The sequence below is a fragment of the Oncorhynchus gorbuscha genome, linkage group LG01 (genome assembly GCF_021184085.1).
Source record: "Oncorhynchus gorbuscha isolate QuinsamMale2020 ecotype Even-year linkage group LG01, OgorEven_v1.0, whole genome shotgun sequence".
Lineage (NCBI taxonomy): Eukaryota > Metazoa > Chordata > Actinopteri > Salmoniformes > Salmonidae > Oncorhynchus > Oncorhynchus gorbuscha.
The window spans coordinates 85,221,210-85,237,346 of NC_060173.1; the positions used below are offsets into that span (position 1 = coordinate 85,221,210).

General features: G+C 43.5%; 1 protein-coding gene across 5 annotated transcripts in view; it reads right to left on the bottom strand.

Annotated features, from left to right (window-relative positions):
* Window positions 1-16,137, bottom strand: part of LOC124044104 (DDB1- and CUL4-associated factor 6-like) — an 80,283-nt gene that overhangs the window by 34,263 nt on the left and 29,883 nt on the right. For all 5 annotated transcript variants that reach the window (XM_046363594.1, XM_046363569.1, XM_046363560.1 and 2 more), the window contains exons 3-7: window positions 9,948-10,040; window positions 5,677-5,862; window positions 5,405-5,518; window positions 5,027-5,162; window positions 3,009-3,220 (exon numbers count right to left, since the gene is read on the bottom strand). In XM_046363594.1, coding sequence (XP_046219550.1) covers window positions 3,009-3,220; window positions 5,027-5,162; window positions 5,405-5,518; window positions 5,677-5,862; window positions 9,948-10,040 — 741 coding nt within the window. The remainder of the gene's footprint in view (window positions 1-3,008; window positions 3,221-5,026; window positions 5,163-5,404; window positions 5,519-5,676; window positions 5,863-9,947; window positions 10,041-16,137) is intronic.

The following is a 16,137-nucleotide window of genomic DNA, read 5'->3' on the forward strand; positions in this document are numbered from 1 at the left end:
GGTGCCTTAACTCCTCCCATGGGGACAGATAGAGAGAGGGACAGCTAACTTCAGGAGAGAGAGCTGAAGAGAGAGCGAGAACGTGGGAGAGACAGAATCACAACTGTGTGGAGAGATAAATAAATAGAGCGGGGGGGGGGGAACAGCTGAGGGGAGAGGAGAAAAAGACAGGCGAGATAGTGAGAGGGCTGAAGGTGTGACAAAGAGTTGCACAAGTAGGGTTGCAGGAGTAAGATTATGGGTGGAGGAAGAGAGCAATTAGAGAGAGGTAAAAAGATTACTTGGCAGGCCCTACAGTCCCCGATCTGGTTTATTTCGGTGGGGTGAGTGGTGGAACATTGCCTGCGTCGGTAACTGTATTTAGAAAGGCATGCGGGAGCAGAGCCGGGTGACAGTTGAGACAGCTGAGGAGACTGGCACCGTGATCTAGCACATCCAGAAAAACTGCTTCCCCCCAAGCCCTTACTCTTTACTTGGCCCACGTCCTTAGAGACTGTGTTTGTTTGCGGGAGTGTGTGTGTGTGTGTCTGTGTGTGTGTGTTTGTGTGTGTGCACCACTGAGTTTATGAGCAGAATCTTTTCTTGTCTTCCTTCCCCTGGAATCTAGTGTCTGATCCTTTGCTCATCTCCTTTTCATTTGATTCTCCCTCTTAATCCTCCTGTTCCCTCTCTTTCTTCCTTCCTTCCTTCCCCTCTGCCTCACTCTTTATGTCCTTCCTCAGGCCTGTCAGGGTTGTTTGTTCCTCTCACTGCACCAGCTGCCACCGCACAACACATTAACAGGAGATGCCCTGAGAGCACTTCAGTCACTCAACACAAAGCCAGCTATGTCTGTTTACAATCAACATCCCCTTGGTTTGAGAGTGGAGGGGGAGCTAACATTCAGGGTTGGGTAGGTTACTTTCTAAATGTAATCCATTACAGTTACTAGTTACCTGTCGAAAATTTTCATTAGTAACTTAACTTTTGGATTACCAAAACCCAGTAACATAATCTGATTATATTCCATTACTTTTAGATTACTTTACCCTTAACAGGCATTAGAAGACACAAATGTATGCTACCAACTGAACGACATGTATTGCAGGATAAATCCATGTTAAAGCTTAAATAGCTGGCCATATATGGATGGTAATGTTTACTTTATGGGTTGGCTATGTAGGCTTCTTCTAACCCATCACGTTCTACTACGTAGAATAATATGATTCAATTATATCTTTACATTTAAAAACCAAGGTCTATCAGAATTCTAGTCATTCCAATAAATGTTATACCCCTTGATCTTCAAGAGTAGGACTTGGAAATATAGAAGTATAGATTAGCTAAATTGTTTAACTTGAGCATGACCCCAAAACTAAGGACTTATTAGCCAGCCCTACTCTGTTGTTTATGATTTTGTTGTCACGAAGGACTGATTGGGCTCATTGAATCGAGTGGAAAAATAAATGCTGCGCTCATGGAATGGCAAGCTTTGAGCACTACTGAAAAATGCTATTTACATGTGAAAAATGAATGTCATATGCTGCATTTGCTATAGGCCTATTGTTTACCTTTTTGTTGGTGACACTTTGATATCTTGATAATATGCAGCTGTTTAAAGAGCAAATCCACAGAGGAAGCAATAACAAAACGGTCACCTGTTTTGGTAAAAAGCTGAGGGATGGGCCTGGAGAAATGTAACCAACTCAGATTAATAGACAGAGCTATGGATGCAAGGACTGACCCTCCATGATATAGAAACGATTGTTTGAACCATATTATGAGGCGATACAGTGTTTGTTTACATTTGCAATGTTTACAAACATTTGGGAAATACAAGCTTATATCTTGGGTTCTCATGGAGTGTGACAGTTGAACTAAGCTCATAAGTTATATTCTTCAAGAATCAATGTATATATATATATATAAATCAAAAAATGGATGTAGCAACTACAGATTTCCACTTTAAGTCTATCAAAAGTGTGCAAGGTTGAGCATGTAGCGTTTTAGATTGAGCAATAAAAGCCTCACTTGTATTCCATAGGTTGGAATCCGCACTTTGCAGCTGTTGCAAGAGTACATTTTTCACTGGCTGTCCACTGGTCACAAAAACAATGATTGATAGGTAGCTTAAACGTCTTCAATTCAACCATTATGGGGTTAAAATACACATTTAGATCTGTGAACATCCATCCACAACAACCACAATCCGTAAGGTGCAAATAGCTAAATGAGAGAGCAGCATGGTGATTCACATCAATGCGCTATCTAGATATGAATAAGTGATATCCGTATCGCCGTAGACTACAACACTGATGTCATCCTGACCTCCGAGCGTTTATTCAAGTTGGATCATCTTTGAATGCTGACAGCAGTCTCACCATTGGAAGGCATAGCTTTGACTGGAGCCTACAAAGCCTATTCCTGCTCTTTTCCCACAATCAATCCAACACATTTGGTGTGTCTTCATAGTGGTCTCTGACTTGTGGTCAGACTCGCTCAGGTGGAACAAACTTAAACGTGTGCCTTTTTTAATGCTGATTTGAATGTCATGCCAAAGTTTTCCCCCCGCAAACGTTCTTTCTGAATTTAAAGTAATCCTCGAGGTAATCATCTAGTTTTTCAAAGGTATCTGTAATCTCATTACAATATTTTTGCTGGTAACGTAACGGTTTACATTTAAAAATGTGTTTGTAATCCATTACATGTAATCCATTACTCCCCAACCCTGCTTACATTAGAAGCCTATGTCTTGTCTGGCCATGTGTGTGTTTATGCTCCCAACAAAGTCCCATATGGACAATAAACAACATGGTACCATGATAAAATCCCCCACTGACTCATGTAATTGCTCTTGAATGTTTTTAACACACAGAAGGAGAGTGTAAAAATACTGAAGTACGTATACCCACTTTCACAGAGGGGCAAACACAGTGTGTGTGTATCCTAGCCTGGCTGTGCATAGAGAAGTATACACCTTTCATATTTAACAAACTAAAATGGTGGCGTCTCTTCCCTCCTCTCCTCACCTCCTCCCTCCTCTCCTCGGATGGGCCCTTCAGCTCTCGGGCCTGGTCATTTTTGGGATCAAACAGGTAGATATAGTCTGAAGAATAGCTGACCAGCACCTCCTGTCCGTCTCCGCTGTAGCAGAGCGACGTCACGCGACATAACTTGTTGGACAGGTGGGTGGGGACAAAGCGCACACACATGCCAGTCGTTCCACGGCCCATGTAGTTACCTGAGGGAGGGGGGCAGAGAATTTAGTGAGACAGTCAGAGGCAAGTAGGGGGGAACGACATGGGGCAGAGTTAAACTAAACGAAGTCAGTAGTAGCGCAACTCCAAATGTTTCTATTATTTAACCTTTATTTTAACAGGAAAGACATATTGAGATCTCTTTTACAAATGTGTCCTGTATATACACATTAGACCCTAACTATATCTATCTATCTATCCATCCATCTATCCATCTATCCATCTATCCATCCATCTATCCATCCATCCATCCATCCATCCATCCATCCATCCATCCATCCATCCATCCATCCATCCATCCATCCATCCATCCATCCATCCATCCATCCATCCATCCATCCATCCATCCATCCATCCATCCATCCATCCATCCATCCATCCATCCATCCATCCATCCTATCTATCTATCTATCTATCTATCTATCTATCTATCTATCTATCTATCTATCTATCTATCTATCTATCTATCTATCTATCTATCTATCTATCTATCTATCTATCTATACACATTAGAATACAAAATTACAGTCATGGGAACTACAAATTAAATATCACAAATCACCCAGAAAACAGTCCCCAATCAATAATTTAATTTGCCCGAACATTACGATGAAATGTATTTTGAATTTTGTTCCAGCAATACGGTGCATTAAAACTAAAAGCAGATTTACCTAACTCTGGGGAGACCCTAGGAACCTCAAGAGTTAACCATCCCTGTAAACGGGTTAGGCAACTCAGGTGTCTATACTTCAACAGCAAGGTTAGATAAGACGGAGAGACGGACGTTTATGAAGTATGGGCATGTAAACAGTTAGGGAGTAATGTAGAGATCTACGGATCTTTAGTGAAGTCCAGCCTATCTTTTGATACAGGATGCAGTGATGAGTATCAAAACTGGCACTTGTAACAAAACGAAGGGCACTATGGTAGACGGCATCCAAAGGTTTAAGAGTAGTAGCAGCTGCACTTTGATAAATAATATCACCATAATCAAGAACAGACCAAAAGGTTGACTGAATAACCTGCATCGTACTGCTAAGAGAAAGCCACAATCTGTTTCTGTAGAAGAAGCCAATATTAAATCTTAACTTCTTAACCAGCTCATCTATGTTTTTTAAACGTCAAACCCATGTCAATCCTAATGTCTAAGTATTTATATGCAGGAACACCTTCGGTTGGAGAACCGAGAGTTTGAAAACAACATGCATTTCACTCGTTCGATGACGTTGGCTCCAATGGTTAAGGTTAGATCCTAGATTCTGTCTGTCTTCCACAATGACAGAGCATTCAGAGACGCATCCCAAAGGATGCCAGACCGACACAGCCCAGCCATCTAGACTAGAGTGCGTTCAATGGAACAGACATTCATCTTTCTCTAGCCCACAGGGCGATGGCAGCACTGAGACAGGCACAGACAGACAAGACAGCCTCTAGTGCATTGCCCTTATCTGTCAACCCAAAGACCTGGCTGCCACAGTGTACTGCTGCACTCTGGAATAAGTGAAAAGCAGTTGCAGGTGCTGGAGGGATGGTGTCTCTATGATCCAGTAGTATGGGTGATTGCACTGTCCCAACAGCAGAGTGGACAGGAGTATAGATATATCCATAGATACACCGATAGAATAATACAATATGACAGGGGATTGTTGACAAACTGATCTTCCAGTCCATGAAATATCTATTGATAAAAATTCAGACAGACAGTTGTACAACAAAGACAGACAGACATACGCAGAGCGAGAGAGATACATGTGGATAGAACTAAATGAGAGGACAGAGTTGTTTGTTACCCGTAGCCCTGGTGCCCAGCATGCGTCTGTCGTAGATGCGTACTGAACTATCGGAGCAGCCCACCGCCAGGTAATAGGGCACTAGCGGACAGATGGAGATAGACGTCGCCGCCCGCCGACAGTTTATCAAGATGTCCTGATGAGAGGAAGAGAAGGTAAACAACAACAGACTAGTTGGCTAAAATCAGACAAGCCGGCAAGGTGTGATATAATATACAAATAAGAAGATAAAATCATGAAGGATATGCTGACAAATACAAGAGGCCAAATAATAGACCAATAAAGACAAACAAAAAGGAACGAGAGATAAGTGCTGATTGTTGTTGTTCTTGGTTTGTTTTTTCACGTTCAAAAATGTAAAACAAATCCCTTCCTTACGTCTTTGCAGTCCTCTTTAGTGCAGCTGGTCTTCATGCGCAAGTCGAACCAGCGCACGGTGCCGTCCTCCCCACACGACAGGAACGTGTAGGGGTCGTTGGGTACCGTCATAATCTAACAGCAGAACAGGAGGAGAGAGCGCAGCAAGAGGTGGAGGGAAAGAGAGAGAGAGAAAGGTGGGAGGACATGTGAAAAAATAAACAATGTTTGCATAGCTCCCTCAACCTATTTTAAATTAGCCACACACAAAAATAAATCCTTGTGTACAGTACCTCATAGGCTGTGCCGTAGTGGCAGGTGAACTGGCACTGCCTGTTGATGTCGGGGCTCTTCTCTGTGTGGGTGTAGTAGATGATACCATCCCCAGAGCACGAGATGATCTGCTGGTCACTGGTCTGAGGCATGAACTTAGCACTGAAGATGTTCGCCCGGTGACCCGACCGTATGGTTGCCTTAACCTGAGGAGAGTTTCAGAGAGGAGAGTGTGTAGCAAGTTGCAGTGGTGTGTGTGGTTGGCTCTGTTGTATACATAGGAAATGAAGGACATATGAAATCGGTGTTACACATTTTTAAGTTAAATTGACTCTACTGGGAGTTATCTTAACACTCAAGAGAGTTAATACACTCCCTGGAGTTCAATGGGACGGAGAACTTTTAACTCCATTAAGAGTAACCAGAGACGCAGTTAAATCTATGGAGTTATTCACAGATGTGGGAGAGGCCTCTGTCATATTTCCCAGCAGGCTCTGTTGCAGGTAGATTTTTATTAATTGTTTGTTTCAAAATCGGTGTTTTCGCATGTACATAGATTTTGTTTCAAAATCGGTGTTTTCGCATGTACATAGATTTTATTTTATTTTAATCTAAACACTTTTTTTCTCCAAAACGAATCCAATCTGCAATTGGTTGGATTTATAGCAACCGTTAGTGAGATAGTGAGTATACGTAGCCTTGATGTACACTACCTGACCAAAAGTATGTGGACAACTACTCGTCAAACATCTCATTACAAAATCATGGGCATGAATATGGAGTTGGTCCCCTTCACTGCTATAACAGCCTCCACTCTTCTGGAAAGGCTTTCCAATAGATGTGGAACCTTGCTGTAGGGACTTGCTTCCATTCAGCCACAAGAACATTAGTGAAGTCGGGCACTGATATTGGGAGATTAGGCCTGGCTTGCAATCGGCATCCTAATTCATCCCAAAAGTGTTAGATGGGGTTACGGTCAGGGCTCTATGCAGGATAGACAAGTTCTTCCACACTGATCTCGACAAACCATTTCTGTATGGGCCTTGCTTTGAGCACGGGGGGCATTGTCAAGCTGAAACAGAAAAGGGCCTTTCCCAAACTGTTGCCAATGTTGGAAGCACAGAATTGTCTAAAATGGCATTGTATGCTGTGGCGTTAAGATTTCCCTTCACTGGAACTAAGGGGCCTAGCCCGAACCATGAAAAACAGCCCCAGACCATTTTTCCTCCTCCACCAAACTTTACAAACTTGGCACTATGCATTTGGGCAGGTAGCACTTTCCTGGTATCTGCAAAACCGTGATTCGAAGCGTGATTCATCACTCCAGAGAACGCGTTTCCACTGCTCCAGAGTCCAATGGCGGCGAGCGTTACACCACTCCAGCCAACGCTTGGCATTGCGCATGGTGATGTTAGGCTTGTGTGCGGCTGCTCGGCCATGGAAACCCATTTCATGAAGCTCCCGAAGAACAGTTATTGTGCTGACGTTGCTTCCAGAAGCAGCTTAGAACTCGGGACTGGTATATGAAATACAAATGGTATAGAGAGAAATAGTCCTACAATAACTACCACCTAAAACTTCTTACCTGGGAATATTGAAGACTCATGTTTGGGGCGGCAGCGTAGCCTAGTGGTTAGAGCTTTGGACTAGTAACCGGAAGGTTGCGAGTTCAAACCCCCGAGCTGACAAGGTACAAATCTGTCATTCTGCCCCTGAACAGGCAGTTAACCCACTGTTCCCAGGCCGTCATTGAAAATAAGAATATGTTCTTAACTGACTTGCCTGGTTAAATAAAGGTAAAAAATAAAAAAATAAAAAATGTTAAAAGGAACCACCAGCTTTCATATGTTCTCATGTTCTGAGCAAGGAACTTAAACCTTAGTGTTTTTATATTGCACTTTTACTTTCTTCTCCAACACCTTGTTTTTGCATTAATTGAACATGTTTCATTATTTATTTGAGACTAAATTGATTTGATTTAGTATTAAGTTAAAATAAAAAGTGTTCATTGTTCATTCAGTATTGTTGTAATTGTCATTATTACAAATATATATATATATATTTTTTATTTATTTATTTTATTTCTATAAATCGGCCGATTAATCAGTATCGGCCTTTTTTGGTCCTCCAATAATCGGTATTGGCGTTGAAAACCATAATCGGTCGACCTCTTGTCCACATACTTTTGTACATATAGTGCATTGCATTTTCTTCCCTACAAGCATTCTGAATGCAAGTTGTGAATGATTTCTTCCTGCAAGTTGACTTCCACAGAAATTTGATATCACATCGCAAACCACTATAATTTGACACATTAAGAAATATTAAAATAAGGCTTTACACTCTTATAACTCAAAGGAAATAAACTGGAGAAATGCACTCTGCTGTAGATTATTGTTCATTCAAAACAACACAGAAATGTGCAAAATGGCAAGGGAGTTGATTAAAAACAACACTGAAAAGAGTAAAATGTCAATTGGGAGTTAAATTTAAGCAATTCTGAGAATTGGATATTTACTCCATTTAATGTAATTTTTAACTCCAGAAATATCCACATAATGACCAGAGTAGTGGGGGTGGGACCATATAACACCCAAAATAGTGTTACATTTACATAAAATGTAAAGCTTTAAGATGTAACTTTTTGTGAGGGGCGACCAAGTTCACATCAAAATGTGAGCTATAAATCCCTCATTCTACTTGAAAGCAAGTCTAAGAAGTGGTAGATCTGTTCTATGCGCGCTATTTCTATGCTTCTGGTTCTTAAGTTTTTGCATCTTTTACTTTTGGTTTTGTACACCAGCTTCAAACAGCTGAAAATACTATATTTTGGGTTATTGAAAAGGTATTTCACAGCAGTGCAGATGGTACAATGATTCTCTACAATTAATTATCAGGTAGAACAGAAACCCAGCAAGCTCCGGACCTCATAGGGTAAGAGCTGTATACCCATGCTCCACACTATATTTGCTTGCTTTGTCACATAAACTGACGAAATGGCGGAGAGATATCTGCATATTGCACCTTTAAGTGATTGTATAATAATTGTAAAATATAAGAGGGCTGAAAAAGGTTTACTTAATGCACACCCGGGCACTGAAAAAAATCAAGCCAGCGCTTAATTGACCCAGGTCCTCAAGTTTCATATCAACACAAGAGACAGACATTGCTGATTTTGATGTTTAAGAATCCCTCCACAGTCAATTTATTTGACTGTTGATTCGGGAGATAGGAGGTTTTTGACATCTAACCACTGTCTGCTATTTTCTTTGTCCGTATTTATCGGCAAGACAGATCTTTCAGCAGGCATATTTAAAAATATATATATATTTATTTTACCTTTATTTAACTAGGCAAATTAGATAAAAACAAATTCTAATTTTCAATGACAGCCTAGGAACAGGGGCAGAACGAGGGGATTCGATCTTACAACCTTTTGGTTACTAGTCCAACTCTCTAACCACTAGGCTACCTGCTGGTTACTAGTCCAACGCTCTAACCACTAGGCTACCTGCTGGTTACTAGTCCAACGCTCTAACCACTAGGCTACCTGCTGGTTACTAGTCCAACGCTCTAACCACTAGGCTACCTGCTGGTTACTAGTCCAACGCCCTAACCACTAGGCTACCTGCTGGTTACTAGTCCAACGCTCTAACCACTAGGCTACCTGCTGGTTACTAGTCCAACGCTCTAACCACCAGGCTACCTGCTGGTTACTAGTCCAACGCTCTAACCACCAGGCTACCTGCTGGTTACTAGTCCAACGCCCTAACCACTAGGCTACCTGCTGGTTACTAGTCCAACGCTCTAACCACTAGGCTACCTGCTGGTTACTAGTCCAACGCTCTAACCACTAGGCTACCTGCTGGTTACTAGTCCAACACTCTAACCACTAGGCTACCTGCTGGTTACTAGTCCAACACTCTAACCACTAGGCTACCTGCTGGTTACTAGTCCAACACTCTAACCACTAGGCTACCTGCTGGTTACTAGTCCAACGCTCTAACCACTAGGCTACCTGCTGGTTACTAGTCCAACGCTCTAACCACTAGGCTACCTGTCACCACAATATAATGAGCACCAATAAAGCACTCTCTCTATAAATCCATTATCATTTAACCCAGGACGATCCTGTTGTTATAACACAGTTAGCTGTTAGATGTTAGATGTTGGTGATTGTAAGGTCATCAGGTTAATCTGTATACAACAGAACTGGGTTCAAATACTATTTCAAAATACACTTTTGAACCCAGGTCTGGTATACAGTACATCAGACTCTAGCTCTCCTTACCTTTCTGTTGTATGGGTTTGTGATGACCAGGTTGGTATCGTCTGACCCTGACAGGATGTACTCCCCTGTATCGTTCCAGGATATGGTATTGACCTGATTGGGACAAAATACAGTGTGTGAGTTCACTCCCTGCACACATAACAATATTGTTACAACGTCTATAACTGTGGATGTTCCTAAACCAATCTAAGGTGTAACATCTGAATGTGTCACTGTCCCTCAAATCAAATAGGTAACCAGGCGAACGTTCACCAAATTAGAAACATGGAACTAGAATGGAACTAAAGGCGATTAAGGCCTTCTCTATGCGTGTCTTTGCCTAGATCATTATTTCACACCTCCTCCCCATCCACCCCCCAATTCCCAAATAGTCTTTCTGGGTGACTTAATCCCCTGTCGTGTTTTATTTTCCCTTTCTTGTCGAGCAGATTTAAAACACTTTAAATGGTATTGCATTTTCACAGAACGGCTGTAATTTCGGAGAAACTGCTCACATCACTGTCTGGTAAAATACATTATCTTAATAAGAGTGGTGTGTTATGTGCTAAAATAACACACGTCTGCTGTAACTAGATATATGGTTGATGGTTGAGATTAGAAAGAGACACACACAACACTATACAGACATACAGACACAAAAGGGAGCTCATTCTAAATGTGGGGGACGATGTCATGCATGCATTGGAAACAGACAGATTATCTTTCACTGATAAAGAACACGAATGTCTCTCCAAAGGGGGTAAGAATGTTTTCCAGTTGTCACCACTCTGCTAACACCGTATGTCAGTGGTGACCAAGACACAATACAGCCACGCTATTAAATACTACACTGCTGTGAAATGGTATCAACCTAGAAAAGCACAACATTTTATGTTACAGAAAAGTATTGTACAAATGTAGGCCTAGATTGTGCAATAAATAGGCTATTCATTGAAAACTGTTTTCAAATCCAGAACTGGTTAATTAAAATATATATTTTTATTTTTTAATTTTTAATTTCATTGGTGTGCAAAAGAGCAGAAAAGTAAATAAATAAAAACAGTATGGGGATGAGGTAGGTAAAAATGGGTGGGCTGTTTAGCGATAGACTATGTACAGCTGCAGCGATTGGTTAGCTGCTCAGATAGCAGATGTTTGAAGTTGGTGAGGGAGATAAAAGTCTCCAACTTCAGCGATTTTTGCAATTCGTTCCAGAACATCTGCTATCTGGATTTGGGTAAAGGAGAACCTGGAGAGGCTTGCGCGAGTAGCTGCGGGGGGGCGGAGCTGTTGGCCGAGTTTGGAGTAGCCAGGCGGAAGGCATGGCCAGCCGTTGAGAAATGCTTGTTGAAGTTTTCGATAATCATGGATTTATCGGTGGTGACCGTGTTACCTAGCCTCAGTGCAGTGGGCAGCTGGGAGGAGGTGCTCTTGTTCTCCATGGACTTCACAGTGTCCCAGAACTTTTTGGAGTTGGAGCTACAGGATGCAAATTTCTGCCTGAAGAGGCTGGCCTTAGCTTTCCTTACTGACTGCGTGTATTGGTTCCTGACTTCCCTGAACAGTTGCATATCACGGGGACTATTCGATGCTATTGCAGTCCGCCACAGGATGTTTTTGTGCTTATCTAAAATGGAGAGGAAGTTACTTTTAAAGAATGACCAGGCATCCTCAACTGACGGGATGAGGTCAATGTCCTTCCAGGATACCCGGGCCAGGTCGATTAGGAAGGCCTGCTAACAGAAGTGTTTTAGGGAGCGTTTGACAGTGATGAGGGGTGGTCGTTTGACTGCGGCTCCGTAGGGATACAGGCAATGAGGCAGTGATCGCTGAGATCCTGGTTGAAGACAGCAGAGGTGTATTTGGAGGGCCAGTTGGTCAGGATGACGTCTATGAGGGTGCCCTTGTTTACAGAGTTAGGGTTGTACCTGGTGGGTTCCTTGATGATTTGTGTGAGATTGAGGGCATCTAGCTTAGATTGTAGGACTGCCGGGGTGTTAAGCATATCCCAGTTTAGGTCACCTAACAGAACAAACTCTGAAGCTAGATGGGGGGCGATCAATTCACAAATGGTGTCCAGAGCATAGCTGGGAGCTGAGGGGGGTCGGTAGCAGGAGAGAGTAATTTTCAAAATTAGTAGTTCGAACAGTTTCTGTATGGACCTGGAAAGTATGACATTACTTCGCAGGCTATCTCTGCAGTAGACTGCAACTCCTCCCCCTTTGGCAGTTCTATCTTGACGGAAGATGTTATAGTTGGGTATGGAAATCTCTGAATTTTTGGTGGCCTTCCTGAGCCAGGATTCAGACACAGCAAGGACATCAGGGTTAGCAGAGTGTGCTAAAGCAGTGAGTAAAACAAACTTAGGGAGGAGGCTTCTGATGTTGACATGCATGAAACCAAGGCTTTTTCGATCACAGAAGTCAACAAATGAGGGTGCCTGGGGACATGCAGGGCCTGGGTTTACCTCCACATCACCCGCGGAACAGAGAAGGAGTAGTATGAGGGTGCGGCTAAAGGCTATCAAAACTGGTCGCCTAGAGCGTTGGGGACAGAGAATAAGAGGAGCAGGTTTCTGGGCATGGTAGAATATATTCAGGGCATAATGCGCAGACAGGGGTATGGTGGGGTGCGGGTACAGCGGAGGTAAGCCCAGGCCCCGGGTGATGATGAAAGAGGTTGTATCTCTGGACATGCTGGTTGTAATGGGTGAGGTCACCGCATGTGTGGGAGGTGGGACAAAGGAGTTATCAGGGGTATGAAGAGTGGAACTAGGGGCTCCATTGTGAACTAAAACAATGATAACTAACCTGAACAACAGTATACAAGGCATATTGACATTTGAGAGAGACATACAGCGAGGCATACAGTAATCACAGGTGTTGAATTGGGAAAGCTAGCTAAAACAGTAGGTTAGACAGCAACAGCTAATCAGCTAGCACGACAACAGCAGGTAAAATGGCGTTGACTAGGCAACGAGGCCAACAGATAAAACAAACAAGCAGAATGGAGTACCGTGATTAATGGACAGTCCAGCGTGCATCAGCTATGTGGCCAAGAGATCAGTGTCCAGGGGGCAGCGGTGGATGGGGCAGGGAAGCTGGACTGGCGAGTGTTATCCAGGTTAAAAACTAACAATGACTAAATAGCTTGTAGCTAGTTAGCTGGTTAGCTTCTGGAGGTTCTTGAGTGTGTTCTAAAAGAATTAAAAATAATAGCGATTCCGTATCACATTGGGTGAGGCAGGTTTCCGGAAGGTATAAACAAAATAAAAATCAAAAAGAGATAGAAAGTAAATATGGGTGTTTGGGACGCGGCGATGCAGTCGGTTAGCAGGCCTGGGCTAGCAAGCTAACAGTTCGTAGATAGCTAGATGTGAAGATCCAGCTGAAAAATGTTCCGTTTGCGGTGGGAATCCGGGGAAGAATCCGGGGATGAAAAATAAATAGGTCCGTTATGCTCTGGTTAGAGTCGCATTGTTCGAACTGGCGAGAGCTTTCGGGGCTGAAGGTTAGCTGATGACCGGTTAGCTGAAGACCGCTAGCATGGCTGGTGGTTAGCTGGCTAGCTCCAGTTGAGCTTCAGTTGAGGGGTTCCGGTTCCGAAGTAAATATAAATACTTTAGGAAAAATAGCTACATTGGGCGAGGCGGGTTGCAGGAGAGTATTTGGAAGCTTAGGTTTAGCAAAAAAGTTTATAAAGAGATATGCGAAAAAACGAAAATGAGACGATATATACAGGGGATACGACACGACAGGACGTCTTACTGCTACGCCATCTTGGAAAACCTACCCTGTTTCCTGAAGTCCACGATCATCTCCTTTGTTTTGTTGATGTTGAGTGTGAGGTTATTTTCCTGACACCACACTCCGAGGACCCTCACCTCCTCCCTGTAGGCCATCTCGTCGTTGTTGGTAATCAAGGCTACCACTGTAGTGTTGTCTGCAAACTTGATGATTGAGTTGGAGGCATGCATGGCCACGCAGTCATGGGTGAACAGGGAGTACAGGAGAGGGCTGAGAACGCACTCTTGTGGGGCCCCAGTGTTGAGGATCAGTGGGGTGGAGATGTTGTTTCCTACCCTCACCACCTGGGGGCGGCCCGTCAGGAAGTCCAGGACTCAGTTGCACAGGATGGGGTCTCGAGCTTAATGACGAGTTTGGAAGGTACTATGGTGTTAAATGCTGAGCTGTAGTCGATAAACAGCATTATTATATAGGTTTTCCTCTTGTCCAGGTGGGTTAGGGCAGTGTGCAGTGTGATTGCGTCGTCTGTGGATCTATTGGGGAGGTAAGCAAATTGGAGTTGGTCTAGGGTGTCAGGTAGGTTTGGAGGTGATATGATCCTTGACTAGTCTCTCTTCACACTTCACACTCTCTTCAGTCTCTCTCGCACTTCATGATGACGGAGGTGAGTGCTACCGGGTGAAGGTCATTTAGCTCAGTTATCTTAGCTTTCTTGGGAACAGGAACAATGGTGTCCCTCTCGAAGCATGTGGGAACAGCAGACTGGGATAGGGATTGATTGAATATGTCCTTAAACACACCAGCCAGCTGGTCTGCACATGCTCTGAGGACGCGGCTAGGGATGCCGTATGGGCCGGCAGCCTTGCGAGGGTCAACACGTTTAAATGCTTTACTCACATTGGCTGCGGTGAAGGAGGGCCCGCAGGTTTTGGTAGCGGGCCATGTCGTTGGCACTGTATTGACCTCAAAGCAAGCAAAGAAGTTGTTTAGTTTGTCTGGGAGCAGGACATCGTGGTCCGCAATAGGGCTGGTTTTCTTTTTGTAGTCCGTGATGACTGTCGACCCTGCCACATACCACTCATGTCTGAGCCGTTGAATTGAGACTCTACTCTGTCTCTATACTGACACTTAGCTTGTTTGATTGCCTTGCGGAGGGAATAGCTACACTGTTTGTATTCGGTCATGTTATCGTTTGCCTTGCGCTGATTAAAATCTGTGGTTTGCGCTTTCAGTTTTGCACGAATGCTGCCATCAATCCACAGTTTCTGGTTGGGGAAGGTTTTAATAGTTGCTGGGGGTACAACATCACCAATTCACTTGCTAATAAACTCGCACACCGAATCAGCGTATTCATCAATGTTATTGTCTGACACTATGCAGAACATATCCCAGTCCACGTGATCGGAGCAATCTTGAAGCCTGGAATAAGATTGTTCGGACCAGCGTTGAACAGACCTGAGCATGGGCGTTTCCGGTTTTAGTTTCTGTCTATAGGCTGGGAGCAACAAAATGGAGTCGTGGTCAGATTTTCCGAAAAGAGGGCGGGGCAGGGCTTTGTATGCGTCGTGGAAGTTAAAGTAACAATCTATGTGTAGCCATCTATGTGTCTGCTTGGGGGGGATATATACGGCTGTGATTATAATCGAAGAGAATTCTCTTGGTAGATAATGCGGTCGACATTTGATTGTAAGGAATTATAGGTCAGGTGAGCCAAAGGACTTGAGTTCCTGTATGTTGTTATGATCACACCACGTCTCGTTAAACATAAGGCATACCCCTCCACTCTTCCTCTTACCAGAGAGATGTTTGTTTCTGTCGGCGCGATGCGTGAAGAAACCAGGTGGCTGTACCGACTCCAATAGCGTATCTCGAGTGAGCCATGTTTCCCTGAAACAGAGAACGTTACAGTCTCTGATGTCTCACTGGAAGGCAACCCTTGCTAGGATTGTCTACCTTGTTGTCAAGAGACTGGACGTTGGCGAGTAGTAAACTCTGGAGTGGTGCGTGATGTGCCCGTCTACGGTGCCTGAACAGAAGACCGCTTCTTCTGCCCCTCCTGCGGAGTCGTTGTTTTGGGTTGCCGGCTGGGATCCGATCCATTGTCCTGGGTGGTGGTCCAAACAGAGGATCCACTTCGGGAAAGTCCTATTCCTGGTCGTAATGTTGGTAAGTTCACGTTGCTCTTATATCCAATAGTTCCTCCCGGCTGTATGTGATAAAACTTAAGACTTCCTGGGGTAACAATGTAAGAAATACTACATTAAAAAAAACAAAATACTGCATAGCTTCCTGAGAACGCGAAGCGAGGCGGCCAAATCTTTTTTGTTTGTACTAAGCAGCAGTTTCATCAATTATGTATCCCTTTATTTTTCAAACAGAAGACTCCAACCAACTGAATGGACAGGATTAGAATGACAGAATCCTTGGCCCAAGCCAGCATCAGGCTGTTTGCAGTGGTAGAGGGA